This window comes from Lampris incognitus, chromosome 3, assembly GCF_029633865.1.
Source record: "Lampris incognitus isolate fLamInc1 chromosome 3, fLamInc1.hap2, whole genome shotgun sequence".
In the NCBI taxonomy this organism is placed as follows: domain Eukaryota; kingdom Metazoa; phylum Chordata; class Actinopteri; order Lampriformes; family Lampridae; genus Lampris; species Lampris incognitus.
The window spans coordinates 102606559-102627968 of record NC_079213.1 but is presented as its reverse complement, the minus strand read 5'-3'; the positions used below and the strand labels follow the sequence as shown (position 1 = coordinate 102627968).

Below are 21410 nucleotides of genomic sequence, written 5' to 3'. Positions count from 1 at the left end.
AGAATGGATGGATAAGGGTGTAATCTTTGTTTTAGATGCACTCAATGAGCGAGGCAACCTCTACGGATATGAAGCTTTTCTTCAGATGAAGGATATGAATAGTTCTCGAAAAGAATATAACAATGTTATAAAAAGTGTATCACCAAAGTTACTATTTCTCATCAAAAGTGCATTAATGTATGGCTCTTTGAGTGGAGAAATTCCCAAGCTCCTAATTGGTGGGAAAGACCTATCAGATCCCACATGTAATAATCGCTCTATCAGAAAAATACTGACCTCAGATCAGAGTTATTTTCCCAAATTGACTCTTTTATGGAAACTAAGTTTTCCAGAGATCTTAGCAGAGAAAGTTTGGTCAGACCCTAATAAATTCCTCATTCCAAATAAAAATAAAAGAAGTTCACATGAAGGTATTATATAGATACTACCTTTGCAATAAATTATTGCATAGATTTAAAGAAGATATTTCTCCAGTATGCTCTTTCTGCAAAACAGAAATTGAATCTATTTCCCATTTATTCTACAAATGTACTTACTCTCAAGAGTTCTGGGTTGAAGTTGCTATGTTGATTTTTCTAAGATTTAATAGATTGACACCAATTTTAGAAGACATGGTCTTGTTTCTGAACTGTAATACAGACTCACAATCCACTAACAATTCTCTCAAGTTTATCTGTCTTGTTGGCAAATATCACATACATACATAAGGCTAAAGTGCTTCAGATCACACCTAATATCCGGCTGTTTTGTATTGAACTACAACATCTTTTTGACTCTGTTTCTAAGATAACAACGAACAAAAAAGCTATTAAGACCTTTCAAATAATAGGGAAAATTCTTGGTAATAAAAATATATATAAATCGCATAATATATATATTTAAGCTTGCATCTCCCTTGTACACTCTGATGTTGACAGTATTGTTTTTTGTTTAACTTTTTTTTTCTTGTATTATATTTGATGTTGATGTCTTATGTATAAACACAAGGTATTAAAGTTGACCAATTCTCTACGTGTTAAGTTGACAGATGTATTTTTCTGTATTTTGTGTTGAAATGTGTATTTCTCTGTATAATGTCTTAAAATGCATCTCTGTATAATGTGTTGAAATGTGCATTTCTCTGTATAATGTGTTGTAATGTGTTCAATAAATGTGTTCAATAATAAAAAAAAAAGTTACGAGCGGCCATTTTGACTGGTCATGGTTGTTTTAGGTAGATCTTATCATAACCTTTTTTTGTGTGCAGTTGATCTAATACTTATTTTAATGCAAATATATGCAATTTTAGGAGCACTCATGGAGCGGCAGGTCTGTAGCCCCCCCCCCCCCCCAAAAGTTAAACTTTGAAAATCCAAAACCGTCAAAATGATGGCCTTGGTCGTTCTAGTGTTAAAATTCCCTTTAAAAAACATCTATGTTTATAAGAGGTGGTGATACAGGTCTGTGGCAGCTAAACTGATTCCGTATAGTTTATTCAAGTCGGCGAGTGTTGAATATTTTCTAAATCCGACTTTATAGTTATTCATCCGTGCAGTTGATATTCCTGAGCTGCTTCTGTCCGTGGGCGAAGGCCCGGTCAGTACGTTGGTGGGCACGTAATATTTCAAACTGCTCACATCAAGATAGTCTTGTCACATGTACTTTAAATGCTGAACGGAATTTAATCTCATGTTGGGTTTTTTCCCCCCCAAGCAAATAAACACTTTGTAAGTGATGAATTTGCACAATATTTACGCTACGATAAGTCCTTTCTAAGAAACGTATCAGCTGATTCATCTTTTCCGCCTCGCTATTTCCATCCGCCTGCATAAGACCAGGCATGGCGGAAAACCCACAAACCTTGATTAGGAGTCAAAGTGCATGTGATAAATGCTTATCAGCTGAAAACATGCTCGTTATGTAGATAGAAAAATAATATGTCATGGCATTTTTTTTAATACTTAACAAAATCATTGGCATGTCCCCACCATCCACATGAAATGCCCAAGGCACCTGTTATGTCCATTATCAACCTATCAACCCTCTGTTGTTGATAATAAAGTAATTGTTGATTAAAGGTACAATCCTTAATTCAAAAGGTCACCATGCTACCACAATACAAAACATAGGACCAGAAGATGCTCACTCCCAAATTGATGAACATATAAATTGGAGGTATATTTGCAATACATAATTTAAGAGTTTGATTTACAGATTGAAAATAAGTATTTTATGCCTTTCTCATCCAATATTAATTGAAAATGTGTTTTACTCCAATCTTTACAACAATTAGCAATGTGAACAAACCTTTTAAATCATCAGATCAAATTTGAAGCTCAGATTTAGTTGTTCACTGTTAGTCCTTATATTGTCAAATAAATCACAGATTGGGCCTTGAAGTTCCTTGCTTTAGGACGGTGATATTTTATGTCTGCCATAGAAAGCCATGTGTATGCAAGCGGTCCTTCCTACCCAACACTCCAAACTGATGATTTCATTAATTAACACACTCAAGCAGACAGAGAGGATTAACAAAGTGAAATCAGCTGGTGTTTTGTTGGGCTGGAAAGAAAACCACATGGCTTTCTATGGCACAAGGTTAAACAGCCACTGCTGTCTTCCCACTTCACCTTAAGACACAACCGAAATAAGGTTAAATTTAGAGTAGCTACTCCGGGTGACATTGGTGTAGTCATAGGGACAATTCACTGACTTTCACAGTGTGTAATGACACACATGGTACAGGATAGGGTTATGTAGTTTAATCAAGCTACTCTGTATGCAGGGTGTAATGCTACACTGGCGGGAGTGTGGACTCAACCTGCCAAGACTTGAAACTTGGAAAACAATGACTTGGTCCTACTTCTGCCGGTAATTTAGTTTAGTTTTTGTTTTTTTGGACCCCCCCCCCCCCGCACACTTTTTCTCCCCAATTGCTTCTGAGCTGTCCCGGTTGCTGCTCCACCCCCTCTGCTGATCCCAGGAGGGCTGCAGACTACCACAATACACGTGGAGTCGCCAGCCGCTTCTTTTCACCTTACAGTGAGGAGTTTTGCCAGGGGGAATAGTGCGTGGGAGGATCGCACTATTCCCCCCAGTTCCCCCTCCCCCCCGAACAGGCGCCCCGACCGACCAGAGGAGGCGCTAGTGCAGCGACCAGGACACATACCCTCATCTGGCTTCCCACCCGCAGACACGGCCAATTGTGTCTGTAGGGATGCCCGACCAAGCCAGAGGTAACACGGGGATTCGAACCGGTGAGCCCCGTGTTGGTGGGCACTGGAATAGATCGCCATGCTACCCGGATGCCCTGCCTGTAATTTAATTAATGGGCTTGCTGGAGTATCAAATAGGAAATTGGCTGCCTATTCGTGTCTACCAAAACACTTAGTATCCTACTGCCAACACTTTAAACTAACATGATTTCTCCAGGAAATTATCTTTCTAGTTTTTGTCAATCTCCCCTAAACTGTCACGCAGAAACTCTGGTCAAACTTTTTTTTGGGGGGGGGGATTTTTCCCCCTTTTCCCCCCAATTGTATCCAACCAATTACCCCACTCTTCCGAGCCGTCCCGGTTGCTGTTCCAGCCTCTCTGCCAATCTGGGGAGGGCTGCAGACTACCACATGTGTCCTCCGATACATGTGGAGTCACCAGCCGCTTCTTTTCACCTGACAGTGAGGAGTTTTGCGAGGGGGACGCAGCACATGGGAGGATCACGCTATTCCCCCCAGTTCCCCCTCGTCCCCCGAACAGGCGCCCCAACCAACCAGAGGAGGCATTAGAGCAGTGGCCAGGACACACACCCACATCCGGCTTCCCACCTGCAGTCACGGACAATTGTGTCTGTAGGGACGCCCGACCAAGCTGGAGGTAACACGGGGATTTGAACCGGAGATACCTGTGTTGGTAGGCAATGGAATAGACCGCTATGCCACCCGGACGCCCTCCACAAACTTTAAAATGTTCAGCTACATATGGAGATGAAAACATGCATTCAACTTTTGAAATTCTGCATACATTTTGAGATATTTAACCTGTATAGGTGTGAAAAAGTTCCTCATATGGCATAATTTTTGGCCTCTCTGAGTGGAGAGAGGACCGATGGCTTTCATTTCAGTTCCTAGTGCCAACTTTAAACTGCTGTAACCACCTTGACAACCGCGTGAGTCATACATAAACAGTATATCCCACACAGTTTGCCCCAGGACGTGTCCTTTTCTGGTGTGGTTCTTGTTGTCATGTTGTTGTGTTTAGGTGGTGTTGATCCATGTGGGAGTTACCTCCGTCATCGCCCACATTAAAATCGGGCAGATGCACGCGGCTCTCGAGTCCAAGGTGGTGGTGGTCAGTGCACAAGGTTAGTGTGCAAACACTCACATGTGGCCCAGTTTCGTTATGCTGAGAAAAGTCAGCCATGGTCAAGTTTTAGCAACCACATTTTTACCAAACAGGTGTGTGTGTGTGTGTGTGTGTGTGTGTGTGTGTGTGTGTGTGTGTGTGTGTGTGTGTGTGTGTGTGTGTGTGTGTTAAAAAATTTAGTGGTAAACATCACAAAGATTATGGGCCTTTCAAAAAATAATGCTAACGACTTAATGTTTTACTGGAACCTTTGGTTTGTTAATTCAGCCCTTTGGTCAAGCCTCACTTCCCTGTCTAATAAAGCCAAAAATACCCCTGAAATCACCTTTAGATGCAGTGGGGATGGAAGTAATGTAGAACATTTATCAGCTGTTCTTGTCTCAGTGTGTGGGGACGACGTCTGTGAGCTGGAGGAAAACTGCCTCAACTGCCCCGCCGACTGTGGCATCTGCCCCATGTCCATTACTATCAGGGTCGCCATAGGCCTGCCAGTTACGCTCCTCTGCAGTGGCTTCATCTTAACCCTGGTGGTGAGTACACGCACGCATGCACGCACACGCACGCATGCTAGCTATCCAAATGTTAAATGAATATGAAGTAGCCCCCCCCCAAATTTCTCCCAATTGTACTTGGCCAATTACTCCACTCTTCCAAGCCATCTTGCTCGCTACTCCACCCACTCTGCCGATCTGGGGAGGGCTGTAGACTACCACATGCCTCCTCCGATACATGTGGCGTTGCCAGCTGGTTCTTTTCACCTGACAGTGAGGAGTTTCGCCAGGGGGATGGAGCACATGGGAGGATCACGCTATTCCCCCCAGGTTCCCCCTCCCCCCCGGACAGGCTCCCCGACCGACCAGAGGAGGCACTAGTGCAGCGACCACGACACATACCCATATCCGGCTTCCCACCCGCAGACATGGCCAATTGTGTCTGTAGGGGGACGCCCGACCAAGTCGGAGGTAACACGGGGATTCAAACCGGCGATCCCCATGTTGGTAGGCAATGGAATAAACCACTGTGCCACCCAGACGCCCCCATGAAGCAACATTTTTAAATGTCAGTGTCAGTTTCCATGTGCTGGTTTTAATCTCTCTGTGCATCTTCAGTTACACCCATCCATCCATTATCCAAGCCGCTTATCCCAATCGGGGTCACGGGGATGCTGGAGCCTATCCCAGCAGTAAAGAGAAAAATGGAGAAAGATAGATGACTAATACTGGTCTTCAAAAAAATTCAAAAGAAAACTGTTTCCATCACATCTTAATGAGATAATCTTTACTTTTTGCAGTATTTGCCTTTTCATATTTTGGTGTCTCCATTCAATTCAGTCACAACTTCAAAATTCACCCAAACACTGCTAGATGGAAATGTGTCTGTGTTTAGATGTTCCCCATGAGTGTCTCAAGTTTTTTTTTTCTTTTACCTTATTTTACCTCCGCAGTGGCTCCAATACCAGAAACAGAAGATGTTTTGGGATGAGAGCTGGATCATCAACTACAAGAACATTATGTTTGGTAAAAACTTTCAGCAGCTTTTTTGTGGTGTAAAAATTTCTCTCTTACAAAAAGTAATCTGATGAACTGATTATCTGCCTCATTACTTTGAATTAAATCATCAGCATACTTGAGGGATGAGGTCAAGTTGTTTCGATGTCGGCGGGGTTTTGTTAGTAGTTTGTTAGTATAAAATGTTCTTCAACTTAAAAAAGAATCTCATAATTTTAGGTAATATACATGTTTTTTTTTTTTATCCAATCCACAAAGAAGTTCTTGGAATAAATATATTTCTAACAATGGTACAACTTTACTGTATGAACATTAGCTGAAGTGAGTGAGGGAGAGACGGTCATGCATGTTTTCTTTGTGTTTCTGTGTATTTTCTTCACCTTTCTCCAACAGTCCAAAGAGATGCACATTAGGGGAATGGGATAAGCTCAGGCTACGTTTAGACCACCTGGTACAAGTGACCACAATTCTGATTTTTTTTTTCCCTCACGTGTAGCACAGATTGGATGTATATTGTGACCGTGTAACCAGGAAATAGCATGTGGAATTGGATATTTTCAGATCTGATTTTTTTTTTGGGATCCCCCCTGTATTTCTCCCCAATTGTACCTGGCCACTCTTTCGAGCCGTCCTGTTCGCTGCTCCACACCCTCTGCTGATCCGGGGAGGGCTGCAGACTACCACATGCCTTCTCTGATACATGTGGAGTTGCCAGCCGCTTCTTTTCACCTGACAGTGAGGAATTTCGCCAGGGGGGACGTAGCGTGGGGGAGGATCACACTTTTCCCCCAGTTCCCCCTCACTCCTGAACAGGCGCCCCGACCGACCAGAGGAGGCGCTAGTGCAGTGACCAGGACACATACCCACATCCGGCTTTCCACCCGCAGACACGGTCAATTGTGTCCGTAGGGATGCCCGACCAAGCCGAAGGTAACACGGGGATTCAAACCAGAGATCCCTGCGTTGGTTGGCAACGGAATAGACCGCTATGCTACCCGGACGCCCCAGATCTGATTTTGACCACATTCATGTGTGGAAATAAATCAGATTAGAATCTGATATCAGTCATGTAACCACACAGATCGGATTGTTAAGGTCATTGTGACTCACACATCATTCAAAATGTAACACTCACAGTCCTGCGTCATTTTGAATGATGTGGTGTACACATGCAATTGTTTACTTCCTCATCGGTGACTCTGGTTTATGACTGACGCCCTCAAGTTGTTTCTGTGCAAACCAAAGAGTTGTGTCAGTTATGAGTTGCTTTTTAAGAAAGATGTAAACAGGTTTTCAAAATAATCAGACAAAGGCAAAAAAAATCAGAACTTGGCATCAAGACCTGTGGTGTAAACGTAGCCTAAGGGGTTTTTCCACATAACACAATTTACCCACGACATGCCACGTTATGAGCAACCATGATCAATGCGCAGGGGCATGGTTCGAGCCATTTTCCATAGGACAGGAACTAAAAGTTGGTCACGTCTAAATTATAACTCTAGATTTGTGAAACTCTCAGCCATTCACAATTGGCTTGACAGTGGCAGAATAAAGCAAGGTTTGATTTTGATATACTTTATTAATCCCCGTGGGGAAGTTCTGCTCGTCATTTAACCCATCCTAGCTGTGTAGCTAGAAGCAGTGGGCAGCCGCGTGCAACACCTGGGGACCAACTCCAGTTCGTCTTGCCATGCCTCGGTCAGGGGCACAGACAGGAGTATTAACCCTACATGAATGTCTTTTTGATGGTGGGGGAAACCGGAGCACCCGGAGAGAACCTACTGCAGACACAGGGAGAACATGCAAACTCCACACAGAAGACGACCTGGGATGACCCCCAAGGTTGGACAACCCCTGGGTTCGAACCCAGGACCTTCTTGCTGTGAGGTGACAGCGCTAACCACTGGGCTACCGTGCTGCCCACAGTACCGTTAAGGCAAGCGTTGGGTTAGGTTGAGGTTGAGTTAGCTCGAGAGTTTCGCAAATCTAGGGTTACCATCTAGACACAACCAAAATATGTTTTTTACTTCAGTCATGTTGAAAATTTTAGCCAGAAATTTAAACACCACGTTCCTGCACAGTGTGTTTTTCCACCATGGAGCTACGATGCTTCCTGTGTTTTTCCACCATGGAGCTACGATGCTTCCTGTGTTTCTGCTGCATTTTTCTCCGCACGCACGCACACACACACACACACACACACACACACACACACACACACACACACACACACACACACACACACACAGATAAACTTAGCACAAAAAGTAAGGAAATTTGTGTTTGGTAGATTATTTCTTTGTTGTAACAATGCTTATTGGCAATAAATCTTATATCAGGCAGCTGATTGTCAGCACATGGGGTACCAGAAGCTCAAAACAAGAGTCAATAGCAACAGCAAAATAAGCTGTTTGGCATTGGCAGAGAAGATTTGGCAAATTTTTCATGGGCACAACCCACATATTCGGCTCTGCTGCTCATCCCACAAATGCATGTTCCTTACAAATGTGGCACCATTTAAAAGGGAAATAAACAGGCTTTCCAACGGTATAAGATGTATTGCCAAGAAGCATTGTTACAACAAAGAAATAATCTACCAAACACAAATTACCTTACTTTTTGTGCTAAGTATATGTATATGAAATACTTAGTTGGACAATTAAATGGATGCAGTTGAATAATAAGAATTTGGCAGTGGTTTAAAGTAAAACTATGGACGCAGGAATTTTCTCTCTTCCTGTCACCTGATTGACAACACATGGTGACGTCCACACAGCTCGGTTGAAGGCAGTTGCCATCACACTCTTGACGCTGCCTACAAGCAACACGACATTATATGGGTCGGCACAGGAATGCCCCACTGTTCAAATGTAATGGAAACATAATTTGTCTGTGCATGTTCTCATTCATTCAGGTCATGGTTATCCAAAGGAGTTGAATCAAGTGCAATTGGACTTGGTATATATCCGTGAAGACGTTTCGCATCACCAGCCAGTCAGACTAGCTTGGTCTAGTCAGAAAGGCACGAACTGAGGAAGCCTCTTGGATGAGAGGCGAAACGTCTTCACGGATATATACCAAGTCCAGTTGCAATTGATTCAACTCCTTTGGAGAAAAATAATTTACAGGGGCACGCCATGGCTGAAGAGTGCTAATGGAAAAACCCTATGAATTGCCCATAAGTGTGTGTGTGTGTGTGTGTGTGTGTGTGTGTGTGTGTGTGTGTGTGTGTGTGTGTGTGTGTGTGTGTGCGTGCGTGCGTGCGTGCGTGCGTGTGTGTGTGTGTGGTGATTGACTGATGACCTGTCCTTCTGCCCAATGCATGCTGGGATAGACTCAAGGTACCAGACCCCTGATTAAGTTGAGATCATGGATGTATTATAGCAGAACTGGATATGGCACCGTCACGCAGCCTTGCAGCCAATTTTTTTCCAGTGGTCACTCGCGGTATTGCAGCAAAAAATACCCTGCGGCCCAAAAAGCATTTTCCCCATAGACCACCATTGTAAAAGAGATGCCTGTAAAACTGTTGACAGGACAACTACAGCTATAATCATGGTCAATTATTACTCTTTGTACTGTATATTTTTAAGCCATGGCGTTTTAATCTTTTTAAAAATTTTCCAAAGCCCAGAAAAATCTTTTTTCTGCATGATGGCACAGCTGTGTACGAGTCATTCTCATAGCCTAGAGGCATGATGGGAGTAACACTACTCCGCATATTCAGTGGGCCCCATGTACCTGGAAGTAACCCGGTAGCCAGAAACTTTTTCGGTGTATGTGCCAGGCGAGCAATTCTCATAGGAATAAACGCGTCATTTTTAGATCTGGTGTCGGTACTTGATCTACTCACCCTATCGGATGTGCTCAGGGTCCTTCGACTACAGATGACATCACTACTTCATGCATTATGATTGGGTAGGGGCTTGGGTAGGGGCTAGTTCAGTTTAGGAACAGCGGGAAACAGTAGACTGACATTAGACGCGTTCGCTCGTCCAGGGGTCCTGAGCCTGCGGCCTCGCTCCTTAGACGCAGCTCTGGCCTTCGGCCCGTGCACCTTTACTAACCAACTCTATGTCAACGTGGATTGTAAAAAACACACAGCTAAATAACTATAAAGCTAGCATTAAACAATGCTAGCTAGCAACATAATCTGTGACGTCATATGTAGTCGAAGGGCCCTGGGTCGATATTGTACCCGAGCAGAAATGGAACCCACACCAGTTCTACTATAATACATCCATGGTTGAGATATATATAGGGTGTAGAGAGTGAATCAATGAATTGAGTTAGGTGTAAATACAGTCAATAATTACCGTCTGGCCTCTGCAGGGAAGGTGTGTTATTTGGGGTTCTGCAGCATCACCAGCCTACAGCCTGTCAAGAGTCACTCCAGCATCAGCCGCACCTCGGATGTGCCGGTGTGCACAGTGGTCAACGCCTCGTTTCAACAAAGCTTCATTCAGCCGGGCATCTAGTGAGACATTTTACTTTGAGTTTCCAGAGAAAGAGCAGATCCCAGACAGTGATAGGCCCGTAAGAAAATATCAATACACTTGTGTATCATAAGACTGTCTTTCACAATTCTGTATCGCGTTTCAAAAACACTGCATCGATTCTTAAGATGATACACAAAGCCCTGTCAGTGTCACTGCTTCAATGTGTAGTCTCACCTCTGACCATTAGGTAGCAGGTGCAGTATTGTAACAGGGCTGAACCACAACAACAGCAGATGTCAGTGTCACACTAGCTATGACTGATTACTCTGATTTGATGCGTAGTGAGGTGTTTTCTGTATTATGACTTTTTTTTTAAATTTTGACAAAATAATGCAATACACTGAATTGTGAATATCACCCAACAATACACAACCTCAGTCAGTTTAGTCTTTGTCTCGATTGCATAGTGGCCTGGAATTTGGTTTAGAGCACTCCAGACGTCTCTCTCCCCAGCAGCGCCCTCCAGGTTCTCCTGGGGGATCCCAAGGCAATCCCAGGGCAGGTTGGACATGTAGTCCCTCCAGCAAGTTCTGGGTCTACCCTGGGCTCTCCTCCCAGTTGATGTGCCCGGAAAACCTCCAAAGGAGGCGCCCAGGAGGCATCCTGATCAGATGCCTGTACCACCTCAACTGGCTCCTTTTGATGCGATAGGAGCAGTGGCTCTACCCCACGCTCCCTGGGGTAGAGCCGGATGTCTGAGGTCCTCACACTATCTCTAGGGCTTAGCCCAGACAAGACCCAGACCCTGAGATACTTGAACTCCTTCACTTGAGGTAACAACTCATCCCCAACCCGGAGGGAGCAAGCCACCATTTTCCGGTCAAGAACCATGGCCTCAGACTTGGAGGTGCTGACTCTCATACGGCTATTTCATACTCACCTGCAAACCGCCCCAGTGTGCGCTGGAGGTCGTGTTCTGATGAAGCCAACAAAAACGTATCATCTGCGAAGAGTAGAGATGCAATTCTGAGGTTCTTAAAATTGACACACTGCTCACCTTGGCTGCGCCTTAAGATCCTGTCCATGAATATCACAAATAGAATCGGAGACAAGGGACAACCTTGGCGGAGTCGTGACACCTACCAAAAACGTGTTTGACTTTATGCCGAGAATACGGACACAGCTCTCACTTTGGTTATACAAGGACCAGGTGGCTTTGTAGATTGCAGAATTTATTAATTAACTAAACAATTAAAACAAAAACTAACAAACAAGATATTAAAAACAGGAAATTTATTAAATCCAATTGGTTTAAAACTATAAAAAATATAAAAATACTTTACAATTCAAATTACAGTAAGAAAGGGACTGCTAAGAAATGACTGGACATAGCCATGGACAGTGAGGGGAGAAAATTTATACTGGGACAGAGTACTCACCACAGTACCATGAAGTTGTGGTAGTTTCATGCCAATGATTTTTGCTGCTGTCTTTTACAGTCCTTTGAAGCAGTTTGCAGTCCTGAGGAGTCAGGTTGCGAAACCACACTGTAATACAGTCTGTCAATACACTCTCAATGGTACTGCGATAAAAGTTCATCACTTGGGACTTGGGAAGGAAGTGACTATAGGGAAATAACAATTTGGATTCATGTCTGGAAGAAGTACCCCAGATATATGTATTTGTACTCGGGACCTTAGCTGAAAAATAAATTGAAGGACAGAAAGAACTGCACTGCGTGTTTATTGATTTGGAGAAGGCATATGACAGAGTACTGAGAGAGGAGTTGTGGTATTGCCTGAGAGTGAAGGGAGTGATAGAAAATTACATCAGTATAATTCAGGACACGTACAGGGACTGTAGGACCATAGTTCGATGTGCAGCGGGAACAACAAGCGAGTTTGAGGTAAAGGTAGGACTGCATCAAGGATCGGTGTTGAGCCCGTTCCTGTTTGTGATACTGATGGACAGCCTCAAGAGCCATTATGGAGCATGATGTTTGCTGATGACATCATGCTAGCAAATGAGGACAAGGAAAGGTTGGAGAGAGATCTTGAAGGTTGGAGAGAAGCGCTACAGATCAGAGGAATGAAGATCAGTAGAACAAAGGCTCAGTACCTGTGTATAAATAAGCTAGAAAGTCCAGGATTAAATTTAGGAGGTGAAGATGTCCCAGAAGTTAAAGAATTCAAGTACTTAGGATCGACAATACATACAGAAGGTGGTGGTGAGAAGGAAGTCAAGAAAAGGGACACAAACTGGGTGGAATTCATGGAGAAAGGTAACTGGAGTACTTTGTGACAAAAGAATGCCATTGAGGGTAAAGGGCAAGGTATACAAATCAATGATCAAGCCTGACATGCTCTATAGTATGGAAGCAGTGACAGCAACAGAGAGGCTAGTTTGCATTACAGGTAGCAGAGATGAACATGCTGCCTGCGTTGGTCCTTGGGAGTGACTAGAAAAGACCAGACGAAAAACGAAGTGAGAGCTATATTCAAGATCAGAGGAATGGATGAGAAGTTAAGAGAGAGACAAGACTGAGATGGTTTGGACATGTAGAGAGGAGGCATAGACTATATTGGACATGGAAATACCTGGCAAAAGAAAAAGAGGAAGACCAAGGAAAAGATGGAGAGACCATATAGAGGAGGACATGAGGAGGGTTGGACTATGGGAGAGGGATGCATCAGACAGAAAGCTATGGAGGGCAAAAATCCACTGTGGTGACCCCTGAGAGATGGGGAACAAGCCAAAAGAAGAAGAAGAATCGTGAAATGAACTTTTCATATCATCCCACCCCTACTGGCCATACTAATGCCTTTTGCCAGATCCAACTTTCTTTCTATCTGCATTTTCTGTGACAGTGCAGCATCTTTTATGTCCATTATTATTCTGTCACTTAACAGTTCCTCACTTAGCAGTCCATCCTCGCAGTTTTCAGCCATTGCGTATAAAGAAATGATAAACAAGTCTGCAAATTCAGTCGGCCCTTACAGTCATGGGTTGGACTTGGCCCGTTCATATATCACATTTTTCTTTGGCACGAAAAATCCAGTGAAACCGTCTCTGCTGCTGCTGTACTGCTGCCTCTGCTCGGCGGTAAAGGTTAGCCCACATAACTTGTCATCTGCTTCATCCCCCATGCAGTAAATTAGCATGTTCACCTGGTTGGCTTTGGATGACTTGTCGAGGTTGCTTGCCACTCGAAAACAATCAAATCTTCTAACCCACTTCTGCCATTCCTGCGGTTTCATAAAGTCGAAGGATTCAAGAAGTCGAGGACTTATTGATAATGTCGCACTGGGTGCCGCTGCATTGACAGACTATAGCACCTGTTCTGCTCCACATTGAGCATCAGGCTGTGGTGGCCCCTCCATGCTGCCCCTTGGTTTGATAAACTTCTCATAACTAGGGCTCTGTTCACTCACAGTTGCTCCGCTTCTGACACCATGTCATGTTGGGTTCTGTCAATTACTCTGACAACTACTGCGAGTATGCTTTTTATCTTTTATTGAACATCATTTGACAGCCTTTAACAGGAGGCTAACTTAACCAAACTCTCCTCGCTTAAGCACATGCTCCTTTGTCACCCATGAACTTTCATGCCTTGGATGGAAATGTTGGAATAATAGAAATCTGAGAAAGTGAGTCGGTTAATCTGGACACGTTTATTGACAGAAACGTTTCATCACTCATCTAAGTGACCTCTTCAGTTTAAACTGACTGCAGGTATCCCCACCCTTATAAACAATACAGTTGCATAACGATCAAAACAAACGATCAGTTCCATATGCAAAATGTGTGACCATTAACTAGAGTGACATTGACCATGAGTACTATTGACAAAGGATTTGGGAATGTTTGCAATCACAGCATTGTAAGACGGTGATAGATGTACTCTTACCCCCCCCCCTCCCGGTTTAGGGATGGTTGTTCCCTCTTCACATAGATGGCCTCTTTGGCTCCCTGTTCAAACTAGCATTCCTCACTATCAAGGATGTGCACATCTTCATCCTTGAAAGAGTGGCCACTGGCCTGTAGATGGGTGTAGACTGTGGAATCCTGGCTTGGCGTGTTAGCTCTTCTGTGTTGTGCTATCCTCTTGGCCAATGTCTGTTTGGTTTCCCCAATGTACAAGTCACGGCAATCCTCCTGGCACTTAACAGCGTATACTGCATTGCTCTGTTTGTGCCAGGGGATCCGATCCTTGGGGTGGACCAATTTCTGGCACAGCGTATTTTTGGGTTTGAAAGCAACTGAGATGCGGTGTTTGGAAAATACGCATCTCAACTCTCCTGACACCCTGCCATATATGGAATCACCATTGGTTTACGCTTAGGCAGCTGTTGTCCTTCTCCTCTCTTCGATCGACTGGTGCACTGTTCGGGCGCCTTTCTGGCTTCAACAATCAGCTTTCTTTGATTTTCTTGCCTGGATTATTGAGCATGTATAAAGACACTTGGAATAATAGTGACATTCGGCTGAGACTAAAAGAAAGAACCGCCACTTTTAAAACTGGAGATATTGACTGCTATAAGGAAGAAGGGTATGCACTGAGGAAGGCCATCAAGGAAGCCACAAAACAATACCGGGATAAACTAGAACAGCATTACAATGGCAGGGACTCCAGGCGCATGTGGCAGGGATTGCAAGCGATAACACTACAAACCCAAGCCGGGCAGTTTTACCAACACCACCGCTTCACTCCCGCATGACTTGAACAGATTCTATGCCCACTTTGAGTGTGACTCGGGACCACCAGACAATACACAGAAACTTGTTGGACACTCAGCCAATCAAGTAACACATCAAATGACAGGCTGACGTAAGGTTTTTCAATCTGTCAAGAAATGCAAACCTGTCAACTAAAATGGTATCCCATCTTGTGTCCTTAAGACCTGCTCTAATCAGCTATCAGATGTTTTAACAGACATTTTTAACCTGTCATTGTCATTGCGTGTGGTTCCTACATGCTTTAAGAAAACCTTTATTGTGTCTGTACCCAAAAAATCCCCCGTATCCTGTCTTTATGACTGCAGACTTGTTGCTTTGACCTCAGTAGTAATGAAAGGCTTTGAAAAATTAGTTAAGAAATCTTAACATTCTTGCCAACCTGGATCCGTTATCTGCGTTTAATACCGTTGTACCATCTAAATTGGTGTTAAAGTTTAGGGATCTTGGTCTTTTTAATTCCATCTGTATGTAGTTATATGACTTTCTGACAGGCAGACCTCAGACAGTGAGAGCAGGTACCCGCTACCATAGTTCTCAATGCAGGAGCACCACATGGTTGTTGCCTTAGTCCCTTACTCTACAGTCTTGTTCGTACATGACTGTGTTGCCAAATATCATAACAGCATTGTGAAATTCGCAGATGACACCACAGCAATTGGACTGATAAATGACAACAATGAAGATGCCTACAGGAAGGAGGTGAGGGACCAATCCATATGGTGTCAAAATAACAACCTCTCCCTAAATGTTGAGAAAGCAAAGGTGATAATTGTTGATTTTAGCAAGTCCAAAGCAGTTCAGACACCAGTTTGCATCAACAGTGTCCCTGTTGAAATTGTGAAGAACTTCAGATTTTTAGGCATTCAGATCTCAGACTCCCTTTGCTGGTCTCTAAACATCAGTTGTCATTAAAAAAGCATGACAGAGACTATACTTTGAGATGTCTTGAAAAATTCAGAATGTCCAAAAAAACCCTGGTCAATTTCTATCGTACTACCATAGAGAGCACCCTTACTGGAAGCATAATGGTGTGGTTTGGCAACCTCACTGAACAGGACCACAAACAACTAAGAAGGATCGTAAACATGATTTCAAAAATCATAGGAAGAGCACTGCCACAGCTTTAGGACATTTACACCACCCGTTGCAGAAGGAAGGCCCTAAGTATCATGGAAGACACCAGCCACCGAGCACATGGTCTGTTCTCACTCCATCCCTCAGTGCAATGCGTACAGAGCATCAGAGCTCCAACCAGCTGCCTCACAAAGTTTTTACCCCGATGTGGTTAGAAGAATGAACAGTAGGCATCTTACATAACTTTCATTGATTTCTAATTTTGTGGGATTTCTGGTTTCATATTTATTGTTTTTGTTATTATTTAATATTTCCTTATATATATAGTGTTAAGAGCCAAGAGATCCAGGGCATAGGAAAGTACATGGTACTTTTATATGTATATGGCAATAAAGTGAACTTGAACTCATGTGTGTTGATATAGGACGTCACACATAACTTAGATTACACCACAACAAGAACAGAAATAAAGCACAAACACAGCAAAAAAAGAGGAACAAAACAGAAACAAGGAACAATGCAACTGTATCAATAACAAAACAAAACAGCAGTGGCAGTCAATGTCTCTCCTTCGTGATTATTGCGCAATACCTATACGGAAGGCTCAACATGCGGAAGCAGGGGTCGTTATGGAGTGGTACCAGAGCATTGCACGTGACAGTCACAACCTGTCGCACCAGGGACCAAAGAGGAAAAGCAACATACCAAGGGCTCATTGGTACGGCATATTTATTAAACCAACAAATTGGGAACACGGAAGTAGGAGGAGCGAAGGCCTGTTTCATGCTATGGTAGCCCAGTCGTGACTGATGTAAAGACAGGAGGTGGAGCTGGAGGTGGCAGAGTTGATGATGCTAAGATTTTCATTGGAACTGGTGAAGAAGGACAGGTTTAGGAGCAAGTATATTAGAGGGACAGCTCAGGTTGGACGGTTTGGAGGCAAAGCAAGAGAGGCAAGATTGAGATGGTTTGGACATGTGTGGAGGAGAGATGCTGGGTCTATTGGGAGAAGGATGCTGAATATGGAGCTGCCAGGGAAGAGGAAAAGAGGAAGGCCAGAGAGGAGGTTTATGGATGTGGTGAGGGAAGACATGCAGATGGCTGGTGTGACAGAGGAGGATGCAGAGGACAGGAAGAAATGGAAACGGATGATCCACTGCGGCAACCCCTAATAGGAGCAGCCGAAAGTAGTAGATGTATCCCAGAAAACTGGAAAAAGACTGGAAAAATAATATAAGATGAGGATTCTTGCTTCCAAGATTTAAAAAAAAAACCCAAAAAAACCAAAATGGGCGTCTGGGTAGCATGGTGGTCTATTCCATTGCCTATCAACACAAGGATCTCCGGTTCGAATCCCCGTGTTACCTCTGGCTTTTTCAGGCATCCCTACCGACACAATTGGCCGTGTCTGCAGGTGAGAAGCCGGATGTGGGTATGTGTCCTGGTCATTGCACTAGTGCCTCCTCTGGTCGGTCGGCGCGCCTGTTCGGAGGGGAGGGGGAACTGGGGGGAATAGCGTCATCCTCCCATGCGCTACGTCCCCCTGGCAAAACTCCTCACTGTCAGGTGAAAAGAAGCGGCTGTTGACTCCACATGTATTGGAGGAGACGTGGTAGTCTGCAGCCTTTCCCGGATCAGCAGAGGGGGTGGAGCAGCGACCAGGACGGCTCAGAGGAGTGGGGTCATTGGCCGGATACAATTGGGGAGAAAAAGGAGGAGAAAAAAAAACACAAAATGAGGCCACCTATCACTTGTTTCACTTCTAAAAATGACATATGCTCTATTATTTAGAATGATACCTGGAGATAATTAAAAAAATATATTAGAGCTTTTATAAAGGATAGTAAGTGCTTCAGGCCTACGGCGAGACTGAATTCACTTCAACAAGTTTTGCATTCTGTTTGGACTCCCAATGAATGAATGTCGGCTGATTTAATTTTTTTTTTCCTCAACAGAATATTTGTTGAACACTTTGATGATGAATGAACTCTTCACCAATTAAGCTTAATTTTCTTCCAGCGATGGGAGGACAGTAGCGGTGAAACATATTCAGAAGAAACATTTCACTTTGTCTAAAACCATCAGAAAGGAGGTGAAAGAGGTCAGGTGAGGAATGGTGACATTAAAACATCCAAACAGTCCATATGTAGATTATCATAGATTACAATAGATTACGATGTTGCTGGTGATGTGAGCTCATTGCTAGCTAGTCTGTTTCTGGTGTCTTTTTGTCTGCCAACTTTACAGTGCAAAAGCTAAAGCAAATGACAAGCAATTTTCAGGGCAGTGAGTTGAAAATCCTTAGATGACCTGATTTAATTTTGGAGGTAACTGAGTCAAGGTCACAGTCAAATTCACAAAATAGGTCACAATTGCTTTTGGTGATTTCTTTGTCAAAAATGGTATGATTTACTTCAGACTGACACCAAAATATTTCTATATAATTTTTTTTAAAGATAGATTCCTACCTTGGGTGGAGAAATGCATTATTTCAGAAATGCATTGTTTTCAAAGGTCACGGAGCGGGGTTTATTTTGATTGACATTACTTGTTTATTTCACTGAACTATGCAGTGACAATATTCTGTTCAATAATCTGGTTTAATTTTTTATTTTTTTGAGAAGGCATTTAGCCCAAAACAAGTGCTCCTCAGAAAATTGTCCATCTGGGAAAACCAGTTTTGATTTAAATGTTGTTGAATACACAGACGTGGGTGAATTAATCCATCGGTTTTTATCAAACACCAGTTGCAGAATGTCTATACACTCCCTTCTTGCAAATGTTAAATTCTACCAAGAGGTAAACTGCCTTTTAATTAATAAAACACCTTGGGGGGTGTGCGAGTGGCGTGGCGGTCTATTCCATTGCCTGCCAACATGGGGATCGCCGGTTCGAATCCCCGTGTTACTTCCGGCTTGGTCAGGCGTCCTTATAGACACAGTTGGCCGTGTCTGTAGCTGGGAAGCTGAATGTGGGTATGTGTCCTGGTCGCTGCACTAGCGCCTCCTCTGGTCACTCGGAGCGCCTGTTTGGGGGGAAGGGGGAACTGGGGGGAATAGCGTGATCCTCCCACACGCTACATCCACCTGGCAAAACTCCTCACTGTCAGGTGAAAAGAAACGGCTGGCGACTCCACATGTATCAGAGAAAGCATGTGGTAGTCTGCAGCCCTCCCCAGCTCAGTAGAGGGGGTGGAGCAGTGGCCGGGACGGCTTGGAAAAGTGGGGTAGTTGGCCAAGTACAATTGGGGAGAAAAAGGGGAAAAAATCCCCCAAAAAAGCTCCATAAAAAGTACTGAAGTATGAGATTCATGGTCATTGTTAAAATTAAAAACACAAGTTGCTATTTTAGAACTATGCAAATCTCTCGCTAACCTATAAGTTTCCTATCTCAAAAATAAAACGCTTTAAGTCAAAAAATATAAAAACAGCAGCTTAATGTAAAATTTCAATATGAAAAACCAAGACCCTTATATTGTGTGGTCTTATTTCTGTGTCATGTTTTGTAATCCTCAGGGAACTGGACCACCCCAATTTAGTCAAGTTCATCGGTGGCTCCATTGAAGTGCCCTACATCTCCATCATCACCGAGTACTGCCCCAAAGGAAGCCTGTCAGACGTGCTGCTTAATGAGGACATTCCCATCAACTGGGGGTTTAGGTCAGAGAACCAGTCCAAAAACTGCTACATTCTTCATCATCATTATCATAATTGTTTCCCTCTTCATCCTCTTCTTTGTCTTCTTCTGCATCTTTTTCTATTTCATCTTCATCTTCTTTTTCATCTTTTTGTCTTTCTCGTCTTCTTAGTCTTCATCCTATTTGTCTTCTTCGTCTTTGTCATCTTTGTCGTCTTCATCTTTGTCTCTTTTGTATCATCACAATAATGTTGACAATATCAAAAGGTAGCAACAGCGGAAATAATCAGTTACACAGCAACACATTGATGGCTGGGAGCTGACTGAGCTGTATTTCCTGTTTTCCATTGAACAGTTTCAAGCAGCACTTGAGGTTGAATTTTTCTGTGAAGGGGGTCAAGCAGTTTGGGGCTTAGCCCATCACAGTACCTTGATGCCTTGACAAAGGGAAGAAAAAAGACACTGATGTGTGACAAGTGATATTCTCTGATTTCTGTCTCCAGGTTGTCCTTTGCCACAGACGTGGCCCGCGGGATGGCATACCTCCACCAGCACAAGATGTTCCATGGGAGACTTCTCTCCAAGAACTGTGTGATTGATGACCGCTGGGTCTGCAAAATCTCAGGTGACAAAATAAAGACAGACACTGGTCCATGGAGCTATACTGGGTCACAGCACGAAGGTCGTCATCAAAATAGTGTTGAAGTGTGGGGTAGGGGTCTTGAAATCCTGGAATATGTCTGATTGAGATTAGTTAAAGGGGTATAGTCTTTTTTTTGTTTTTGTTTTGTTTTTGTTTTTTTGTGACATTTTTGGAGCTGAAAACATGTTGGTATGGGTCTTTGTGATATGTCTGGGAGAATACACTCTTTATAAGCACAGTCAACCCCTCCACATTGCCTTATGTCATATGGGGGCATCGAAGACGGTGAGACCCAAGATGTTCGACGACAAAACTGACACCTTCAGTCTAACCTGGGTCAACCCATGGGTCAGTAGGGTTCGGGTTAGCTTTTTTTTCCAAAACGATTTTATTTAATTCTAATACAGTTACATTAACAGTAATGCCCATCACCTTTACCCCACTCCCTCTGCCTCAAGCATAAAGAACATCACCCCCAACCCACCCCCAAAAATCTTTGGGTCTACATTGAAATATAATATTAATAATAATAGTGATAAACCAAACTAAATATAAGTAGCCTACAGGGCATACATAAGATGAAATAGCCATTGGTAAAGTACACTAGAATTAATATAACAAATATAGATTGATAGACAAGAGATGTGAAAAATAAAGAGACAAGTTGAAGCACATACACAGGGCTACTTCTTAATTTAGATAAAAATAGATAAAAACAAATAAATAAATGAATGTAAGTAAATAAATACATGAATGAAGAAGAAATAAAAATAATGAAAAATACTTGGGATTAAAAGTAATCCTTAGGACAATATACTAGTAAGAAAAGTAACATCATTAAGATAACTATGACTGATCAATTGGAAGCCTTTTTAGCTTGCTGAAATAATAACTATTTATAAAGCACTTCTCTAAAACAATATTACAAAGTTCTTTACAAAGAAATAAAACCAGACAAGGAAAAATAAGAATAAGAACAAATAAGTAAGAGTAAAAATAAAAACGGTATGAATAAATAAAAACAAATATCAA

General features: G+C 43.0%; 1 protein-coding gene across 1 annotated transcript in view; it reads left to right on the top strand.

Annotated features, from left to right (window-relative positions):
- Positions 1-21410, top strand: part of LOC130109931 (atrial natriuretic peptide receptor 2-like) — an 87478-nt gene that overhangs the window by 16735 nt on the left and 49333 nt on the right. Inside the window, exons 6-12 of the mRNA XM_056276894.1 lie at positions 4237-4339; positions 4726-4871; positions 5786-5858; positions 10182-10326; positions 18119-18205; positions 19615-19758; positions 20239-20360. Of these exons, the coding sequence (XP_056132869.1) occupies positions 4237-4339; positions 4726-4871; positions 5786-5858; positions 10182-10326; positions 18119-18205; positions 19615-19758; positions 20239-20360 (820 nt within the window). The remainder of the gene's footprint in view (positions 1-4236; positions 4340-4725; positions 4872-5785; positions 5859-10181; positions 10327-18118; positions 18206-19614; positions 19759-20238; positions 20361-21410) is intronic.